At 40.2% G+C, this 22,627-nt stretch overlaps 1 protein-coding gene across 2 annotated transcripts; it reads right to left on the minus strand.

The window, feature by feature from the left end:
• Positions 1 to 118: 118 nt before the first annotated feature.
• cobll1b (cordon-bleu WH2 repeat protein-like 1b) lies at positions 119 to 22,260 on the minus strand. 2 transcript variants are annotated; one of them, XM_083997508.1, is made up of 14 exons: positions 21,849 to 22,260; positions 21,537 to 21,617; positions 8,682 to 8,870; positions 7,456 to 7,660; positions 7,123 to 7,348; positions 6,937 to 6,981; positions 6,751 to 6,845; positions 6,338 to 6,577; positions 6,095 to 6,224; positions 3,949 to 4,171; positions 3,761 to 3,849; positions 2,201 to 3,603; positions 746 to 891; positions 119 to 649 (listed from the first exon to the last, which is right to left on the minus strand). In XM_083997508.1, the coding sequence occupies exons 1-13, from the start codon at positions 21,887 to 21,889 to the stop codon at positions 778 to 780; spliced, it is 3,081 nt and encodes a 1,026-aa protein (XP_083853634.1). In that variant the 5' UTR covers positions 21,890 to 22,260; the 3' UTR covers positions 119 to 649; positions 746 to 777. The 2 variants fall into 2 exon arrangements, with proteins under 2 accessions (XP_083853634.1, XP_083853635.1); XM_083997509.1 differs by lacking the exons at positions 21,537 to 21,617; positions 21,849 to 22,260 and adding an exon at positions 15,622 to 15,763.
• Between the last annotated feature and the right edge of the window lie 367 nt (positions 22,261 to 22,627).

The raw sequence follows: 22,627 nt of genomic DNA on the forward strand, positions 1-22,627 counted from the left end.
ACCTGTTGAGAACAACAGGTAGGGTATTCGTATGAGCCGTACTAGGCCTATATGCAGTGAGAGAGAACAAACGTCATTCATGCATTTGTGGAGGGAAACGGCAATAATAAAGACAACAGAAATGATAAACTTTATTTATAACACAGTTTGACAAGAACAGGTGTGCTGTACACATCAGTGTATTTCTGCATAAAGCTTGATCAAAACTCTGCAATACTTAAATATAGATTTGTATAATCTAAGATGCATTTAAGTACCATATGTCAGACCTGCTCTGTGCTACACAAGGAATATTATATAGATTTACATTTCCTGGATAAACCCAATACTATTACAACTCTGGAAATCTGTGGAATAATTTATAGAATTGTTATCACTTAATGTCATTGTTCACTCACAACAGTAATGCATTAAATGCAAGATATTCGTCAAACAAAGTAGAAGTGAAGCATTCAAATATGTAGGTCAGCAAAGGATATTACTTAATGACATGTGAGACATAAACCCAAATACAGCAATTATTAATTATCAAAATACATAATTTTATGTACACTGTTGGAGACTACCAAAAGAGGTAAAACAAAATGCTGCTTCTGTGCTGTGGGATAAAGGGTTCTGGAGAACTCAAAGTAGACAGGATACGCTCCTCCTAAAAGGAAAAAATATATATTATTTTAGTATTTCATGCGTGTGTCTGGCATACATTTATATAATATCATACTGACATGCGTGGGATTTTGCTTACAGTAGATAAATGTCACAAGAATCGAGACACTGCTATGGACTGCTCTCCTGTTCCATTTCAGCAATCCCACTAAAAGATGGTGGTTCACCTCCTGCTCCCTGCAGAATGGAGCCTTTGTCACTCTCCACCTCTCTGTTTTCACCGTCCTGTGATGTTAAAAAAAAGAAAAGAGGCACAATGTATGCAGTCACTGAAGGCTTTGCTGTGCATACAGAGGCAAAGAGCCAATAAAAATGGATTGGACCCAACAAAGGTAAATGCAGAGTTTCTACAAGTCAAGTTTGTGGCCTGCACACGCACAGCTGAAGGGACTTTGCATTATAGCTAAACTCAGCAATTCTCCTCATTTGTTTGGAGTATGTGAACTATTTCCTGACCTGCACACATTATGAAAAACTCTTCGAGCAACCATATTGTGAGCTTTGCACATGAGAATGTTGTCTTTGTACACAGAGTGAAAACTTTACATTTAAGACATTGTGGCACAGGGAGATTGCAACAGTGTATAAATTCAAAATTTGCAAGGCTTTACATTGAGCTACATGATGTGCACTTGGGTATTCTTGTCTTTAGTGAGCGTATCTAATACTAGACAATCTAATTCTATATTGTTTTAAATACAAAACTGAGGATATTTGTAGTCTATAATACTGCTTCTTTTGTTCTTTTGGTCATTCCTAAAGCTCACATAACAATGGGTCAATCAATCTTTTATAGAGCACTTTTCATACACAGATGCAACACAAAGTACTTTACATGGTCATGAAGTATACAGCCTTCATCACTCAATCTATTATGTGACGAGTATTCTGCTGATATAATTAAAAATGGCTGAATGGTTATTTGGTTTGGCCCCTCATCTCTTTTTTGATTCTACTGCCACCCCTCATTCTCTCTTTCTCTTTTATTATCATTATTGGACAAATTGATGCACCTTCACCCTCTTGATCCTTAATTTCAAATGAACTAAACAGAATAATGAATTTTTTTTTAAAGCCCACCACTATCACTTTTGAAGGGCTTGGGAACACAGGCAGTAGTTTATATTTAACCCTGGGATGATTCAAGTCAGGGTCAAAGGAACTATTACAAAGTATTTTGCTACTTTTATATTATGTTCATAATGCTCAATAATTCACCGGTGGTCAGAGTAAATGGTTGAGACAGAAGTGAAAAGAAAAAGCAGAGCAGCTACGAAAGTGGTTTTTAGTTTAAAACGAACTGAAGTGGTAGTGGGATAAGTCACACTCTTGTCCTGTGTAACTTTTTAACCAAAAAAGTGCTTAAATCAGCAGTGCAGAGTGCTCTCCTACGCAAGCATGAATATATCAAGAGTATGAGTTTTAAAAGTATTTAAAAAAAATTCGCACTAGTGGTCTTGTGAGCAGAAAATAACCTTTTGCCACTTTCATCTTTATTTAGATATTTCAATGTACGCCTGCGATCACAACTCACCTTGAGCTCTGTCAGTCCTTTCGACTCTGTGACTGGTGGGCGTTTTGTTACTGGGGAGAGCACTGGGGAAACAGGCGAGCGGGGTGGACTAGGACTATGGGATAAGGACTGGCTTCGTTTCACAGCAGAGGACACTGCCTGGGCAAAGCGTGACGGCATAGCAGGAGAATAGGGCCTAGGAGCTGCAAAGCTTCTTAGTTTTTCCAAGCTTAACCCCACACTTTGCTCTTTACATGGCAAACTGCTTTGCCTAGTCATTCGCATGACGGCTACATTCTTGTCATCCCCTTTAGGGCTCAGCTGGATGTTAGCGGCCCCTGTTGTTTCCTCTAGCACAGTGGGTGGAGGAGGAGGAGGGGGTGGCAACATTGCTCTCTCTGTACTTCCTTGAGCCTCCCTCTGGCCAGAGCCAGGACTGACACTCAGATTTTTCTCTGCTGCTGAAGTTACGTAATACCCAGGTGTTTTTTTGTGCTGTGCCAAGCGGAAAGAACCAGGCTTGGGTTTCGTTGCGGGTGGAATTTTCACCTCCTGTGTTGGTGAACCTGCTTGAGATGCCCCATTAGCAGAGGATGGGACTGTGTCATTTCCTTTAGGTAAACTGGTTGGTGATGAGGGATGAGGAGATTCCGATATACTTCCATTAACAGTGTCTTGAGTAGTAGCAGTGCTAGTCAGTAAGTCTTCCCTGGGTACAGTAGAGTGCAGCTCTCTTTTCTCCTCCGAGACCTCCGTCTGTCCCTGCGCTGCAGTGCTCTCCTCTAACTGAAGAGAACCAATGTTAATTTCCTCTTCTGGAGCTGCCGGTGGTGCCTCCAGTGTCAGAGCAACTTCAAAATATCTCAATTTCTCCAGAGATTTCTGAGGCACAATAGTATACGTTGTCATCCCCACCTTGGGGATGTAGTCCCTTGTCAGCTCGTTGGAAGGCTTGGGCTTTGGCTCAGAGTCTGTGGCATGAACAGTCTTAGTTGTGGCAGGAACACTTGGTGTTGAGGTCTCTGAGGTGTGGGATAAGGCATGCTCTTCGAGGTCAGGCGGGTCCAGATCGTGCGTCAAAGTGGCCGCATCGCTCTTCCCTGCTGATTCAGTAGCGGGCGCATTAGCTGCAGAGGGAACTTCGTCCATGTGTTGTTGTTGTTGTTGTTGTGGAGGCACAGGCAGCGCTGTGAAATCTGTTTGCACTTGAGCATCCTCTCCAATGGGGCGTGATGTGCTGATGGCCACTGGGCTCACCAACCTGTCAGTCTGCTCCCGGAGGGTTTCAGTGTTTGTCTGAACACAGGCCTGTGCTTCTGCAGCCTGTGTTTCAGGCTGTTGGAGGCAGCTGGATGCAGTGCTGCAGGATTCAACTTCAGAGACTGGCTCTTGGCTTACATTTTCATCCTGACAGGGTTCACCATCTATACAGGGGAGAAAAACATATTGACTTTCTGTAAGAAGCAAAAATGCATTGACCCAGCCCATTTAGGCTAAGTTTGAGACATACAGTACTCCTAGGCAACTTTGGCACATATCTGCATAAAGGGTATAAAAGTAACACTTTCGAAACAAACCCACTTATGTCTGCCAGTTCAGATGAGTCTGTGCCAGCAGCTGTCTTCATATCACTGAGAGTTGCGGAATCACTCCCTTTGCTCTGTAGATGACTGTAAAAAACAAATCATGCAAATAGAAAGAATTAAAAGTGTTGCTAATGCCATTGTAAAACATAATTCAGACTTAAGGGGTCTTTCTAGAGTTCGTACTTGCCATCTGAGGACAGATCAGGAGACTGATCTTCCCCACTGCTCTCCATTGATGCTGTGCTCACTATCTCAGTATCTGGGGACTGGGAATGCAATGAGACATCAGCTGACATGCTGAGGCTGCTGTCCTCTGCCTGGATATCACCAGCAGTTGCAGACATTACAGAAGGAGGTGTCTCCTCCTGTTCCATTATCTCCTCCAGTGTGTTAGCGGCTGAACCTCCTGTAAAACATTATCACAAAGGAAATCAGTCAAACACCATTCACTTTTACACAAGACACAACAAGAAATGATCAGTGGAATATCCCACATCAAATTAAACTCTTGGCAAGGGCATATGTTAACTTTAATGTATAGAAAATTGTTTAAATGATCAAGATTTCAAAAGTCCTTTAACAGTTTTAAGTCATTATATTTGCTTTGTTTTAGTAAGATATTTTACAACTTTAATCACAACAAACTTCAGTGTGCCACATATTCATCTCAAGGGCTTACACATCCCCCCTCTCCAATAAAAAAGGCTCTACCGATGAGCAAAGCCCCTTTAATATAATCTTTTGCATCTTATTCCCTCTTGTCCGGTTCTTAATTTAGCACATGGAGGAAATGCATCACCCAGGAGCAGAGAGCACAAGGAATTTCAAGGCTGTTTAAACAAAACTCACTGTTCTCAGCCTCTGATCTCAGTGTGTACTGAGCCACACTGGGCTCCTAAGGAAAAAGCAAAGGAGGCGATCTTTCTTTGTAAACTTAGTGTTTGAAAAATCAATGGGAGGGCGGAAATGGTGGTGTATACATGCAGACTCGAGTCGTAAAATGTCCAAAGACCACATTTTCTATTTATGAGGTTGTGGAGATATGCCACTGGTTAATAAAGGAACTAGGAAATGTTCTGATGTGACAACACACATGTTTGGACAACAACAAAAAAGACAGAATAGAAGTGCAAGTATAGAATATACAAGAACCAGGGCGTTTGTGGGATTGCTATACAGTCTTGCAATGTCCAATCAGAATACACTTGATGGAGTGGCTCAAACTTAGCAAATGGTGGTCAAGGCCACTGGAAAACTCAATAAGGATAATCAATTTAATAAATAGATACACAGAAATCATAGGTATTATATGTATTATATATACTTTGTATATTATATAAATAAATATTATAAACCATAACTATTTAAAAGGCTGAATACCATCCCCATAAAATGAGAACATAATGCTTCTTTTCAAGTTGCTCTTATTTGCGTGTATTGACTCAGACCATGAATACAACCCAGTTTAAGGTTTTAAGTGCACAAAGCAACTATTCAATTATATAAACTAAAATCTATTGACTATGTTGTTTATTTAACTTCAGTTCAAAATAATTCAAAAACTTTAACATTTTCACCCCCTTTAATTGCTGTGTATACAGGATGGGTAGAGTTTCCCTCACAGGACAATGCAATGCAGTGAGGGTCAGATGTGTCTACACAATCACAGGAAAGTTAATTATACCCAACCATGAAAAACTACCAAATAATTCAGGCCCGTACAGTAATTCAGAGTGTAGAATAAACATTCCTCTCAGAAACCTTTTTCATACATCTGACTGTGGTTTGGATTTTCAGACACCACAGACACCTGAATAAACTTCATGTCAAATTAAATAAAGAGAGCTCTTGTATTGGATAATTAGGCTGAGCCTGTCGGATCAGTCAACACATGTAGATGGAAAAAGAAGTGACAAAACAGCGAACACGCAGGCAGGACCAGTGTAGCATAAACTCTGATTCACAGATCAAGCAGAGCACAAAGAGTTAAACAAACCCTATTTGAATGAATAACTGTGTCTGCTCCAGGTTCCCATCACCATTGCCACAAATGAAGCACTGTTCAAGAGTGACCACTAGGAGGCACAAGAGTCAAATCCAATAAAAAGATTGTGGGATCTGGCTGCAAATTTTGAAAGGAGCTGTCTTTGTCTTGTGTCTTTGAGGCTAAAGTACACATGACAAAACATCACACCTCAGGCAACATTTTATATTCAACACAGCAGCTAAAATAATTGAAATGTTCATTAAAAATAACCCCGCAAAACCCAAATGAGTAAGTCTTTCATGAAACACTGACAAACCGGCACAAATGTAAACTAAGACGAACCTTGCACATTTTCATCTAGAGGAACTGTTTCTTGGACAACAGCACTAGGGGACGTGGGGGGCGGAGGAGCCTTGCGTTTGGTTCTTTTCAATGAAGACTCTGCTGAGGACCCACGACTTAAACCAGTCATCTGTGTAAACAAGATGTAATGAAGTTACATAATCAACACACCTAAACATAGAAATCTTATGACTGTCATTCTACCATTATAGTCTTCAGAGTCTCAAGATTCAGTCCACTCACCTGGTCACCATCCAATTGTGAGTTAGGCTCAGAATTGAGTCTCCTGCGAACGCTGGGGTCAGAGGAGCAGCTCTGAGACACAAGGATCGGGGGTTGGGGGGCACGTCTCTTCTTTGGAGCATCGGCGGAGATGGTGGGAGAGTTGAGCGGCGACGATGCATTTGTGCTAGGTAGGGCCATGCTGAGTGGACGGGGCTTGCTCACGAGCACTGGAGAAGCCGGGGCACTGGCCGTCGTTGCCTTTAAAGAACAAACATCCAATCGGAACATGATAAGAGGACTGTTCCCAAACAACACAGTGCACGTCAACCAATGGCAAACCAAAGTACACAAACCTCCCTCTGAATGTTAAAAGTTTCTTTTTTATACAGTATCTTACAGTAGCTCATAATCAGTGCAAAAAATTGCATTACCTGCTCAGAGTTCTTCTTGCTTTTTCTAAACTTGCTGAAGAGGCCTTTATTTTCTTTCTCCTTCTGATCTTTATCTTTGCCTGGCATGACTGTCCCTGGGAGAAAAAAAAACCATTGTAAGATATTCTTAGTCAGAAATATAATTGGGCTGTTGATACTGATCATACAATTCAAAAACAGAACTACCTGCATGGCTTGGTGAGGCTGGACACACAGGAGAATCAGTTTGTCCTGCAGAACCAGTAGGAATAAGATGTAGTGCACAACAAAAAATACATACAACATTAACAGAGGTAATGTATGACAAATACTGGACTAAAATGCTAAAGCTTCCTATGTCAGAATATGATATTTGAATGCATTACTACTTACCTTTTGTGTCTCTTGCATAAACCTCCCTTATTGCATAATCACTAAGTGAACTGGTCAAGTCCAGAGGGGTCAGTGATTGGACATCTTTCAACAGAACTGTAGTGTCTGTGTCAAATTCACATTTCTCACATATTGCTGGTAAAAGTTCAGCCAGGGGAACTCTGGGATTGACTCGTAGTATAGTTTTCTGGGTCTTTTTGTAGTTTATAACCATCCGCACAGTTGCCTGGAGAACACAAAATGTGCAACTTTTACTCAAGTTTACTCATCATGAACAGCAAAAAGCGGTATTTCCTGTATGTGTAAGCATGGCATCTGATGTGTTCAACGTACCTCGGGCATTTGAGGACTAGTCTTCTTATTTTTATCTTCCCCTTTAGGTTTAAGTATGATCTTTTCTGCATCTAAAGTTCCTATGAGAGCACTGGGCTTGAGCTTGATGTTGCTCTTTTTGGCCGTGACCAGCTCTAAGGTGTGGCTTGATGGGTTCAGGTGATATGTCGCACAAAGCGTCACTAGTAAATCCATTAGGGGTTTGCTGAAAGACACAGAGGGGAAAAGCAAAGTAGGTACGATGAATGAAAATATAACATTCTGGAAAAAGCAATTTTGAAAACATGTATAACGGCTTATTAAACATTGGTACCAGCAACGTCTGGTTTAACAATTCACTGTGCTTTGATTTGAGCAAAGTTTGATGGTTGCTGATTTCACTGGTTGGTACGTTAATTGATTTTATGCCCTAACTGTGCTGAATGTCTGGAAACAACATAAGAAAAATTTACAGTGAGTTAGAGTAGCAACAGTAGCTGCATGAATCTTTCCAAACACTGATAATACAGTTAAAATGCCTTAAACTTAATCCTGAAAATAAAGCTTTGACTCAGTCGTGCAGGCCCTCAGAACAGGGTTTAGAGGGAGAAAAGAAGGTAAAGAATCCAGTGTTTAATCCTCTCACACTGATTCAGTCTCAGTCATTTTTTAAGACGCTGTGTTACCAAACATCCATAGGAAAGGTTGTTTGTAAACTGTGTGCATTGTGAGAAAGATACTGATATCTTAAGTAAACTCTGTTGATGGAAAGTCTGAGCTGTGAGTGAGTGAGTGTGTTGACTCACAGAAAGGACACGCACACCTTGTTCTTAGAGAACTATAAATTTTTAGTGTTGAAAATAAATTATTCTATGTGTTTTTATTTCAATGCAGCGCCCAATTAGAGAACGAAAAGTTCATTAAATCTCACTCATATCATTTGATGAGAGCAGAAATAAAGAAATGCAATCCACTTTGCCTCACATTCCAAATGTTAATTAAAACCACACATTCAGACTCCACCCATCTGACTCAATCTGACTGGAACTGAAGTTTATGTGATGACTTATTCTGATGTCAGTCTCATGCTGTGGAGTTTAACTGTAACTGTTAAAAGGCTCAGTCTGAACAAATGTTGTTGAGTTGTTGCTCAATTCTCAGATGTGAGCACTCGATACACAATATTCAACTGTGTGCATTTGAGCTGCACACATAACGAGTGAGTGAGATTCTTGATTTGACTGTACCTGCCGTGAACCGTGGTCATCTTTTCCACTCCACCAGGCAAAACCACAACCAGAGAGAGGTCTTTATCAATAAGGTTCTCTTTCTGGTCCATGGTTAAATGAGGGTTTCCTGGGTACCACTGAGAGAAACCTGGAGAATCCAGCTTCTTTAGTCCTGGCGGTGATGGCGCCTTGCTTTTGGTCGACACCCTGTATTTGGACAAACGAACACTTTAGAGATCACTGGGTACTGGGTTTTCCACTCATGTGCATGTGTGTTCAGTTTCTGCTATCTCGGACAATAAACTGATTGAAAATCAAAGTGCAGCAGACAGCACGAAAGGAAACATTTTCCCCTAAGGTTTCAGAAAGCAGTGAAACTGTTACATGAAAGGGCTCAAGTCCACTTTGCAAACAAGTCACAAGACAACCAAGTGGACAGATTTACTCAATGAGCCTGAAGAAATGGCTTTGAATGGACAGACATGTGAGGGAGAAGAATAATAAGATGGGAGATAGAGACTTGGTGGCTGTACAGAGTGTGGTGTGTTTTATGGGGTAAAACGTGGGAAAGATGGTTGTGATGGAAGCATGAGTATATGCTCCTGTCCATCACTGAACATGGATTAATTTTTCCAGTGTAACTATGACAAAGTGCACTTTTAATGTTTGTCTAGGCTTGACATTCCATAAAACTGTGTCAATAAAGTGTGGGAGAAAGCAGTAACAGTCATGTGAGAGTTACAGACTCGTCAGGTACGCCACCAAGAAAAACAAAGCTACCACCTGGTAAACAGTAACACATAATAAATGTGTGAAAAAAGTCATCATAATGCTCCTGAGAAGCAGGGCGGCTGCCAGTAAACAATCATTATAATGTTTAGAGATTAGCTCTAATCCATTTTGTTTTGTGCTACCACTCACTTGAAATGAAAAGCTGCAGATGTTATGATGAGAAATAAACAAAGTAAACACAAGAACACATCAGGTCAGCAAAGGTCACATTGTTCTGCTGAAACACCATTGAGCCAAGGCATTCATAACTTCAGAAACATTCAACTGTCACTTCATTTAGTCAGCATATACACAGATGGAGGATAAAAAAAAAAGGTTTTGCAGACCCAGTGCCCTGAATTATAGCCTGCAAAGACTCACGTGGGGGCACTGCTTATTCAAACAGAGGAATCTGAGCAATGCAAGGTCACAGGCTCCAGAGAGGCACGTCTAGCATAGGATTATTAGTCGGGGCGGCTGCCCTTAAAGACTATGACTATCACATGTATGAAAATGCACACAAACACACAAAAGCACACACACACAAACTATAATGCACAGTTTACATTGTTGTCTCATTCACGGATGTTGAAATGGTATTTTCAAAGAGTAGCACCCTGTATTGGTCAAAAGTGGCATTTAAAAACAAATGTGTAAACTATTTCTATGCTAATAATTAACTAATTAGAGCTGGGACAAACTGACTGTTATACTCTCTGCTACCATGAAAGGAAACTCATTATCATAATGTCCTGATAAAACTTAAATGGTCACTCTTTCTAGTCTCGAAGGGGAACTTTTCTGGTTTAAATATGATTCATTTCTTGGTCATGTGGACTAGTTGCAACATAATATGTGCAAAGAGCAGCAGAGTGTGCTGTGGAAAATCAAAAGGAAGGACAATGAGAACAACAGGCTCAAACGAGCATATTCTTACTTTGTGGAGTTAGAAAGAAATGAGTGTTCAGCAGATCAGCTGAACCCATACATTTTTAGGCAGCTATAGTATGTTATTCCTCATGTAGCTACTGCTATCTTAAAGCCCTAAAGACTCATGTGTCAGAAATAATTATATATTTACCATATATCCTGCTGTATGTGCCTTCCATCATCTACTTTTATTCAACTTCTCCAGTGAGACTCTATAACACAAATGTCCTACAACACAATGTAACAATAAGGGAACAAGTGATGGTCACAAACAGGGCTATTTCAGATACTGCATCAGTCACATCCACAAATGTCAGGGGATTTTTTTTTTTTACGGAGCCATGGGGACTGTTTTAGCTGATCAGAGGTCAGCCAGACTCCAGCAGCACAGAGGAAGACACTCAATAATTGCAAGAGTAGCAGAAACAGCAGAAGAAAAACAAACAAGCAATAAGCAGAGGGACACAGCAGACACATAGGCCTACTTGTTTATCAGCTCATCTTCGAGCCACCAGTAGCCAGAACAAATACACAATCTAATGCAGATAGTAACCAAATGCCATGAGTAGTGAACAGTTGTGTGGCAGTGGTGCCATGGGATCTGCCTTGAAAAATAAATTGAAAGAAAGTGGTGCTAAAACAAGCAATGGGGTCCAAGTGGTTTCAGGAGTGGGTTACACCATCTCTACTTAAATCCAATAAAATCCAATATGTTATTCACTTGCACTTCATTGTTTCCTCATGTCGTTGTTTTTCTTACTGTGTACTGTTTGTCTTGCTCTAGTTGTGTAGCTTTAAATTGCCCCCAAGAGTCAAATACTTTCTTGAATTTAAGTAAATTAAATCAAATTAGTTTGTGAACAAATTCCTTCCTAACTTCTTAAGATAGCTAGTTTCAAACTAGACATTCACTGACTGACTAGACATTTTATTTAGATTGCACCAATAACACTTGAGCAACACAGTGCCTTAGACTGGAGCACCTTGAAATTAAAGCAACTATAAAGGCAGATAGCATCATTAGCAATAGAGTATGGTAAGGGCCAAATACAATGGTTTTTATTAGGTTAAACTTAAGGGATGTTTTTTTTTTTTTTGGTTTGTTTTTCAGAAAATTTGCAGTTTTGTATTTCTCCGATATGGAAAAATGTGTTCATATGAAGAGTTCATTTGCAAAAGCAGATAAGTGCCATTTTGAAAAAAATGAGCTGAGGCTTTGTTATTATTCTTTGCTAATTATTCTTTTCAATAAAACTTTATTTTTTTGAGATATGTCTGTTTTGTTACATCTCAAAGTCACTCAACTTTGGTTTGACTGATATCACCTTATGTAAATTAAAAATTAAAAATGAAGATTCTGGAATTTTTTAAAAACGGAGTTATCTGCTTTTGCAAATGAACTCTTCATATTCATAACACCCAATCGTGTTAACCTAGCTGACATTAATTAGTCAACATTGCCAGAAGTCAGTGAGGTGACAAATTAGCCATAAATACACTATAAAGTCAGGTTTTCTTGGTTTTCATCCATTCATTCATCTCCTCCAGTCACTAAAATTGTATTCATAAGGATTTTGATTTTGTTTTTCTACACATGTTGGACCGATGTGGAAGACTGAAACTATGAGTATGTACCACTATCTGCCTACCATCATTGATCCATTTGCATCCAGTACTTAACTAAAACAAAACTTGTTCCAGTGAAGTACTGGATGTAGACGTCAGAGGAAAGAAGGAGAGTATGCAGTATTGATTTAACTATGTTCAAAGTTATGGCACATACTGCTGTATTTTTTATTCAGCAACCTATTCTTTTGAGAAAAAGAGTGACTGGTCAACAAAAGGCTTTCGCAAAAGGATTATCAACCAACCATGATTAATTCCACAGTTTTGTTGACATTTTGGAGCCAGTGGTGAGTTATGAGATAAGATATAACCCCTTGCGATGATTAGATTAAAAGCAATGAGATTAAACAAATGATCTCTAATACTTTGAATGTAAGCTTGACAAATCAATCCAGTCCAGCGTCTCACAGGGATAGTCTGCTGACAGCTGCTGACCCGTGGCTGTCCATTTGGTCATAATGTGCATTCATTCTGATATTTTTGTCAAAAAAAAAATTATATATATTTGTAACATCAAAATTGACCACTCTGTCTATATTTGCAAACGTATATTCAAATCTTGCTTCAGTTGGAGATAATCAGCATCTTTGTGTTTTTCCTCTCCATGTAATGCCGATCTCTAATCGTTTTCAATCTGAATGTCAGTATTTCAATATTCGCTTTGGCAAATATAGCTCTTATATTGTATGCCAAGCTGAGTAGCAGTGTTTGATTTTTAACCCTCTGTGTGCTCTTAAAACAGCTAAACTGTCTGTACAGTATATTGTTAATTTTATCCAACACTGTTGTACAGTATTATGGGATGTTACTGTACCACTGTAAGTGTAACATCACAACCTCTAGGGACCAGCAGTGAGTGGTGCTCTAAATGTTTATGTCTTGTGATTTATATTAAAGTGTTGAGAAAGAAAGAACCCCTCTTAACCCAAAAAGGACTGTTTCAGAGGATGTAGAAAAGTGAGGAAGGGAGAATGATAAATAACATAAACAGATCTGACTCTGGATCCAAATCGTGGCCATGAAGACCATGAATTCACTGCACATATGTCAACAGGCAGGGTTACTAAAATAGACATTTACCCTGTGGTCTCTACTAGGTACAAAGTCCCGATTCCGTGACTCTGGCTGTCTATTTGGCAACAAGATTATAATCCTTTAGCACTGTGTCTAAACTAATTCTTTTTCCACACATTTTACAAATGCTTTACATTGTAAATAGATTTATTTTATTGATACACTTCTTATGAGATTTTCACTGGGGAAAAAACAAAACATCATGTGATATGTAAATTTGAATGGCCCAAACAGAAACAATAAATGGATTAACATAAAAAAAGTCATACAATAGCCATGCCTCAGATTCAGGGTCAGTCCAGTTTATACAGCTGTGTCATCAGTGATTTTATCAAGACACCTCGAGCAGGTGACAGACATGGACACACAGGCCGGTTTGTCTGCGCCGTCCAGGCCGGTGTTTTTTTTTTCAGAAGCCCAGGATGTGTTGCTGAATGAGAGGAGACGTGTTGAAGCTTGACTGTGCTGATGCTTTATTCACTGGGTTTCCCTGGGAGGTCTGACACTCACAAACAAGCCCATTCAATAGCCTACCAGAGGACATGCCCAACAGACCTGATCACAGACCATGAGGAAATAACAGGCCTGTTGTCATTGTGCCATTCGTTGTTGTCGTTTCATCATACAATAATCTTGCGAACTTATGCAGCACAAACAAATGGACTCAAATATGCACAGTGATAAATAAACACTGCACGCTATGATGGTTTGCTATGATTTCTATGAAACTGCAGCCATCCATTGACTTGTGATTTGAATAAGTGCAACAGTTAAAACAGATGTCAGCTGCTGCATAACTGGAGACAGGTGAGAAAAGGCACCTCAAAAGCTGAAATATGCTTGCTAAGCTTTAGCTAAATCACTACAGACAAATTTCAAAATGATAAAGGAAAACAAAAGGACAGCTAAATATCCAGATGCTGCCTCTCACGTAAAAATACTTCAAATACTTCTCTGCTTGTGTATGACAGAATGATAGTAGGGGGAGAAAGCATTTGGAGAATGGTGGAAAGACCCAGGGGAGGACAGTAACAAGTACTTACTTGTGTACTTAATGTAGGTATATTTTCCGAGTATCTGTTCTTCTGAGTTTTTTTGTGGAAACCTGATATCATAGGATTTTTATTTCACTACATTTAAAAGAGAAATATTGTAGATTGGACTACACGATATATCTAAGACTAGACTAGTACTAATATCTTTGAATAAGAGCTTCTAGCTTTAGTTTAGTTTTATTTTGAAAATGTGATACATCACATGCCGCTTCCATTGCAGGAGAAAAAACCACAGCCAACTCGTACACTGTCAGTCATGTTATAACAGTTTGTACCTGGCAGAGATCTAACGATGCTACATCAGATAAAGATGAGGCAGAGGATTCCTCACCATAACACTCATGTTTGAAACACGTAAAGAAAGATTCCTTTTGTTTTAAATGTTTGCTGTGTTAACCACAACCAAACTTCAAAAAAGATACGGTCGATTCAATAGTGTTTTTATAGAGATTTCTATTTCTATGGGCACATTCTACAAACCTTTTATTTCACAGGTTCTACAAAGTCAGGGCATTTAGTAGATTGCTTCAAAGTCATTAGATGATATAAATACACTGTGGATTAATATAACACATTTATTGAAGTTAGGTATCATATACTCTGTCTTCTACCATAAATTGGATCAATCAGTTTCACTGTAGTGTAGTGATATTTGACAAAAGTGTATAAACTTTGACTTAAGTATAGTGGAGCTGCCCTTTGGTCACCATCAATGAAAAAAATGAAATGTCAGCAGGAGTGCAACAGAACAAAGGAATATTAAAAATTCCTGACATTTTATAATAGTTTGTTCCAGCTGGCATGATTTTTACCAGAAGCTTCTTACTCACTTCTATGTGTATCCTTCCAATCAATGAAATTCCCTTCAGGCAAATCCTGGATCAAATGCAACAATCATCAAGCAGAAGCAGCCCGGAACTGGTAGAAATGTAACTTTCCTTTGAGACCCTGAGAAGGTCGAGGATTAGTAAAAATGCCTACTGTGGTATGCTAGCAGCTGCTGAGTAGCTGGATGGCCCCTGGGGGATTCATGTACATGCTGGGTTTGTGTAAAAACATCAACAAGCTCTAAGAAAGAGTCCCTCTGCTCAGTTACACTTTCAGACAACACCCTAATTATTTTAAGACACAAGAGCAACAATTCAATGCTCCAGTGACCACAACACTGCCAGAACTATAGAAAACAGTAGTTTACTAGCTTAGCTGTACAGTCATGTGTACAGGCTCAAACATGCCGGAGTGCACCGAGTCCAACACACCCTCCTATTCAAGTCAAAACACATAGACGGCTAACCGTCTGAATGAAAACAAAAGAAATTATATAGGCAGACAAACGCAATTTAAGGTCCTATACAGCACATTCAGAAGAAGTCAGTGACTACACTGCTGAGCTATAGAGATAATACTATAGCCATAACAATGAAAACCACAAATTTAGGAGAGCAGGTGTCACAGAGCTGCTTTTCCTCGCACTTTGCCAACATTTCATTCCACACTCTTACCTCTGTCCACGGTTGTTTCCACTCAAATCTACTTCATTCTGCTGCGTATCTCCCTTGAGTATCTGACTGACTGAACTCTATAAGGTAGTTTGAAAAAATGGCCCACCGTAATGGCACGCCCAAGTTATGACATCAGAAATCTGTCTCCTCTCCTGTCTCCTGGCTTCAGAGCACAGTGTACCAGTAGCACTCCACCCCCTGCCCCCCTGCACTCATGGGCAGAAAGGTAAGCAGCTTTTTGCCTCCCTGTGCTGACATGAACCTGTGGGAGGGGCTACAGTGGAGCAACAGTGCACTGAAACAGGCCGCAAACACACCGTGGGCTCACAATGGTGACGGGAGTGAGGAGGACGAGAGTAAATATGCTGAATTATCATGATGTGTTTTAATCATGAATGAGCTTTATTTCTACTCGTGATGATAGGATTATCAGAGCAAAAGGAGAGCACACTCTTATCTGCATTACAGTCTTGGATTCCTCCCCGTTCCCTAATTTAATCAGGTAGTTCTCCTGTGTTTGCTTTTCATAGTGAAAAACATTGCCAACTTCTCCAAACCACACCTTCCTTTTTTACAGAAATGACTCACTCCAAAATCATGTTCCAAGGCCTGTTGGTTGAGCTCATAATGACAATGACAGTGTTTCTGGCAAACAAAGGTGCGAAACATGTAATTTCTAAACAGTAAGCGGTTTGTATGTCCAAACACCATTCAAGTTATTTTCTTTTTAAAAAGCTGCAAGTAAAACACAACTTGACAGTCAACACAGATACTCATGGACACAGTGAGGTACTGTTATTAATAAAGGCTGTGAAAAGATGCTGTCAGCACCTTGCACTTAACAGATTCATACTGGGAAACTCTGCCTTTGGAAACATTACTGTTTACATTGTCTCTTTAATCAACAGATTAAAATCGGAAAAGGATTTGATCTACAGTAAATAAAAGAACGGGAAGACTTTGCATCCAAAAAGGAGTTAGAGGAACTTTAGGGCCCTATATTATTACAATAAATGTTAGATTAAATCACTTAAGTTTTATATCCATTGTCCTGAGACCTGTCAGTATACTGTATGAATGTTGTTCACTGTATTGTTCAGTTAGATTCAAGTGCTTGGTGGAAATTGAATAGCCATAGCCGGGGTTAGGAAACTATACGCCATCTGGTACGGAAGCAATCAATCTGACCTTCCATTATTCAATAAGTGCCGACTGCCTGTCCTTTATCAGCAGCCCTACACTTTCACTTGAGAAAGTGCATCCCACTCTACAAACACAGTCGCCAAATATCATCGGACGATAAGGTGGTTATGTTGGCTGATGCTTGAAGGGTGTAGATGCAGGCAGGGTGGGGGGTGGAGTTAAGAAGTTGAAAGGTGGTGGGGAGTGGAGTGGAGTGGAGTGGAGTGGAGGGGGTCCCTGAGGAAAGACAAAACACAGGGCCAGAGCCACAGCTGGTAATTTGGTGAGAGGTCACTCAGAGTAAACTCTTTTTAAAGCGGGTCTGGAAAGACCATTAGCACTATCATGAGCGGCGGCAGTGTGGGATGGAAAGAGATTAGGGAGAAAAGGAGCAGTGGGACCCTGTGAGAACTTTCCCACTTCCTATGTATATTGTTTATTATTGTAGGCAAAACAAAAACTTTTTCCCACGGCATTTTCCAGCGCAGGCCGGGTTAAACGCAAACTCTGCAGGCGTCCTTAACACCATTATGTAGGACCAATCTTGACATTACTAGCTTCTCAATGCAGTGTGTAATATCCGTTTTTCATGACCCGCCTCATTCTCACTCAGACTTATAACTCCCTGCGGTGCTCACTCTTGCACTATATGTTAAACAGTGCTACTACTGTACCACTAGCAGCCATAAACTAGCAGCCCACTATGTCCAGACAGTTAAGTAATGGGATTTAAGATTAGATGGCATAATCTCTCAGTTCTCTTACACCCTCCCTTAATATCATTCTAGCCTGTGAACTGGGGCTTGCTATGGTACATTACCCTCACCTTATCTCAGAGCAACTCAAATATCCTTAGTGTAAACAGTTCACTGAAACAAACTTTGGCTTCGAAAAGATAAAAACATGTGTGAGACAAAAGAAAGAACATTATGTATGTTTTTGTTTCTGCAAAATTAAATGACTTTGAATTGAATAAACCTATCGAAAAGGTGAACTGGGAAGAGCTGGTTTGGGTTTGCACACTTTTTTTCACATAAATAGTCCTGTCTAACTGTAGGTGTAAGTGTAATCATTCCTCTAACCTCTGACTGAATGTGTTTTTAAGAGACATCAACATTAAGATAAAATGGTTCAGTGAGAAAGAAAGCCGCCCCCCCAACCTTCGGTCATTATTACAACTATCACACTGTGTTCCTTTATCTGAAACAATGCGTCATTGTCCATGGTGGGGCATCTTTCAAAGGCAAATCAGCATGCTTTCCCTCTTTTGCGGATCACATGAACTGAGGTTTCTAAAGTGAGTATGCATGCACACACAGAGATTCTGCGCTAAAACAGACACATGCAGTGTCTTATTTCACTGCTAATGGTGTAAACAGCATATTCAGTGTTGCACAAACCTTGAGACCTCGAGATCTGGAACACTGAAAGAAAAATTCCACATTTTATCTTAACGTCAGCAGGGTTACACCCATCGCTCACATGCAATCTCAAGGCAAGATCAACACAACCATCCTGCTAAGTCAAAGTCATGGTCAAAGAAGGCGCTTTTGCACTTTTCCATCAACTACTTGAATTTCAACAACAAGCAGCACCTCAAAGGCGTTGAACGTAATAGAAACAAAGTGACCGGAACTTCACTAAGTTGCTCTGCTTCCTTCACTCTGTTCTGCTTCCTGTCAGTGTGAATGTGCCCACTGAAACTGCTCATTGATGTTTGTTTGTGTCACTTTATTAGCTTGCTACATTGTAGGGAAGAGGATGATGATGTCGAAGCTTCACTACATCACTTCATACACCACAGCTAGTGCTCCAATACCCATGTGCAGAAACATCTGGGCGGATACAACAGTATGAACATACACACTGAGATGGAGCCACCTAGTGAACCATTTTAAGGTGTGCAATTTCCCATTCTTGCATCCAATGTTTCTGGTGCTAATACGGTTAAAGCTTGGCTCCATGACTTGTTATTGGTTGGATAATCTCTCGAAAAGCTTCTCGAGGCCTTATTAAACAGAATTTTAGGAAGCGTGTCCAATGCCAGACAGGATTGGCTGGACCATATCTACACGTACACATACATTATCTCATCTGAACAAGACAAACACTGATAATAAAGGTCAAGCAAATCAAAGCCATTTGTGCCATTGTCACATAAAATGTTTGAGTGTTATTGGAGATAAATAAAAGTTCCTATTGAGAACGCACAAAGGACTTATTCATGTAAGGTCGTATTACACAGGCTGAGAGTGGGAGGCATCCAACTGTTATGCCCTGGAAGACAGAAACAAAGAGGGGCCAAGACTTCCATTCTATTTAGCCGGTGTACAGACAGGGTCTGTAGAGCAAATCTGTTAAATAGGCTGCTGTGCACCGCATCACTATCATATAAATATGTAATCATAATGTCTACTTAAGAGATAAAAAGAAAAAAATTGCTATAATGACCAACAAACTGTGTTTCATTGCGTTTATAACTGTCCAGTGAGAATCTTCACTGGTATTTACGGTCAATGCGTTGGCTTCAGAGTGGTAACAAAGACAAGCCATTCTTCCCTGTGCTCTGGTTCTTTGCCATTTTGTCTGTTTTGGCATGTGAGGCAGAAAGTACCCAAATGTCCCAGTATTCAAAGACAGCATCAGCTCATTAGCAGGACAAGCTTGCTGGGCCTTAATGCCGATTTTCCTCTTGCTTTATTGCATCTAGTGGGTGGGTATCTTTGAATGACATCCTTTATCTTGCATTTTGGACCACAGATGATCTGTGTGGGCTTTCTGAGGGCAGCATACTGTAGACTGAATTATAGGGTGTCCTGAATGAAGACAGTCATGTTGTCTCTGAGCATAGCTTCCATGAGAAAATATTGTAATGTGCTTCTGTCCACTCAAGACCCTGTGATTTGTCCACCAGTGACTGTAGTCACTGTGTTTTGACTCCATGTGCCCACCCCTCCTCATCTATCTCAATCTGACCAGTCAATCTTGCCACGATTTTCATCTGTGGACTCATGTGAGCAGCTGTGCCCTTGGACTGCCTGCATGTCGGGAAACAGCTGTGGGGATTCACAATACCTTAACTAATTCCACATTCTGCCCTGAGGAAGGCCAGCCATGTGAGATCATGGTTTAAGGTGTGTCCAATTAGCAGAGCTCCAAGTTCCAAGCACTGTTGGAGTAGATAGGAATGGATGAAAATGCGTCTTTAACATGTACAAAAATAAGCAAAATAAAGGTTTGCTGAAATTAGTTTTTTTAACTACCCCCTCCCCGAGTGTAACATAAGAAAGAAACCATACTCAGTGATGTTGTTAAGACTATGTTAAATAATATACTATGTGTGCTGGAGCGCAAGCAGCATCAGTGGTTGAAGAACAGCCCGCCCAGACTGATTCTGGCAGGGTCAGTGTTTGGATTGCAAATGCAGCGTAGCTTTGGGGGTCATATGAAATCGTCACATATGACTGCATTTGAAAAAGTGAAAGGCAGCAGGTCTGTTAGCTCCAAATATAAGAAGCCACAAATAAGACAGAGAACATGTGTCTTCGCCCACACCCCAGCAGCTTATGGAAGAGAGTGATTTACTTTTCCAAATAACAGCCAACCCACAGAGAGATTTAGGTAGTCTGCTGCTCCTCATTGCCAAGGAGTGTGGCTGTGCTCCCAGATTACAAAATACTTATGAAATATGAACACAAGTCACACCAAGAGGGTGAATTTTTTTTCTAGGGTAAGTGCAGCTATATGATGTGCTTGAATGCTATTTTTGCAAAAAAAAAAGGGAAATTACAGTATGCAGGGCAGGACTGGAAACTTAGCTAGCATGGAATACTGGATTGGAAAGTATCATAGGTTCAAATTCTCACCTCTAATTTATATCTCAAAAACTCGGCAGATCGCCCCTGAATGCCAAAGGAGTGAGTAGATACTCTGTGAAGAAAAAAAATGCTCTGGAAACTCACTTTTTTTTTAATGATTCCAACCACTGGAATACAGGCAGCTGACATCATCTCTTAGTCCCTGAACCAAAACTGATGGGAAATTCCATCATGTCATTTACTCTCAGCACTTTTTACAGTGAATTTCTCTGACTTTTGGACATGGCGAGTCTGCATTTTACAGAATATCAGCTTCAGGCCAAGCGAATGCATGATTTCCATAAGGGAAAGACACATCAGGCTCATCAGAGAGACACAGGAGGCAGAATGTTTTGCCTGCAAAATACTTCCCATGACCTCTACATATGGTCATGGCAATTTCTCAGTAAAACTCTGAGAGCAGGAAATGAGGGGAGTTCAAAGGTTGAGGCGTCTGCAACAACTGCAACTTCGCTGAGATGTACTGAGTGAAAGGAATGTTAGTTGAAAGTTGAGTATATGATGCATTATTTTTCAATGGCGGCTTTATGCTCATAGCTTCAATAGTTTGATCAGGAGATCAGTTGATCAGTTCCCTGCTTCCAGTTGTTGTTGAGGCACATGCTGTTTGTACACAGTATAATATGCAAACACTTGCATTTCCAGGCCTTTTTATCCCATTTTAATGCTTGATTAGTTTTAAAATGCTATTTTCCAAACAACGTCTCCTGGATTATTCAATTGTGATTACTATTTCTAAAGCAAAAAAGGCTATTAAACCCACATGGCCCCATTAGATCAGATACATTTTTCTGTAACGTCAGCAGATACAATTCACAGAAATGACAGCTGGGAATGAAGATGACAGTTACATACCTCAGACCAGAGCTCCGTGGATGGGGCTGGGATCCATGATCATCCATGACTAAGCTCATTGGTTTAACAAAATCCCTCGGACTAGTCAAATACAAACAGGAAGCACAGTTCATTTTTTGCAGCAGTTCACATGTTGTAAAAGCTTAACCTGACCTGCTGCTTGCAAGTGATGCAAACGCAGAAATACTGAAATGTGGGCGAACCCCACATGAGGTCACCAGTACCTTCAGTCATATGAACCTTTTTGTTTTTTTTCAGTATTTTCATTAGGAAAAGTCTTATGACTTCAAGTGGTAAGAAATTATACTTTACCATGAATGCAGATGGTTTTCGAGGCAGATGTCAACTTCCATCAGTCTTCAAAAGGGCAACGTTACTTGGACGCACAGATGTTTGGATACACGATCCATAATTCCGTTTAAAGTCGGTGTTTTGCGCGTTTAACGCAACCCCTCCCTTCCAGCGAAGTTTAGTTAGTATTTTCCTCCTCTTTAAACTGAGCAGTCGAGCATACCTAAAGCCGTTTCACTCCCGACACCGAGCAAAACTCTGCCAACTTTACCTCTGCACATCCAGCACACTGTGTGTCAGAGCTGAGCCCGGAGGAGTGGGGCGTCTCTCTGATCCAGTTTACCTTCCCTCCAGGATCCCGAGCCTGAGGCATTTGGCAAGACGGTATCGTGTCTAGGTTCACATCGGGGCAAGAGTACACAACCGTAGCGACCTTCCACTCCTACCACGTCTTGATAAATAACACATGTACGTGAATTGATTGTAGAATAAGTCGTACCAAAGACATCTGTACTGTTGTTTTGAACTTCCTTTTATTAACAGTTTTATTTGTCTACAGTGACACCTTGTGGCGGAAACATGACTAATTCTCCCCACTGTGTTATATAAAACAATAAGAGTAAGAAACACCAACATTATTCCAAAAGAACAGTAGCCTAAATAGAGAACTAACTACAATTTGAATATTTCCTTATACAATATATGGCAAATGGGTATACATATGGAACATATGGACAAATAAACATTACATACCATTAGCTTTACTTCTACATGTGATTTCCATTAATGTGGTCCTGGCT

This window comes from Trachurus trachurus, assembly GCF_905171665.1.
Source record: "Trachurus trachurus genome assembly, chromosome: 21".
In the NCBI taxonomy this organism is placed as follows: domain Eukaryota; kingdom Metazoa; phylum Chordata; class Actinopteri; order Carangiformes; family Carangidae; genus Trachurus; species Trachurus trachurus.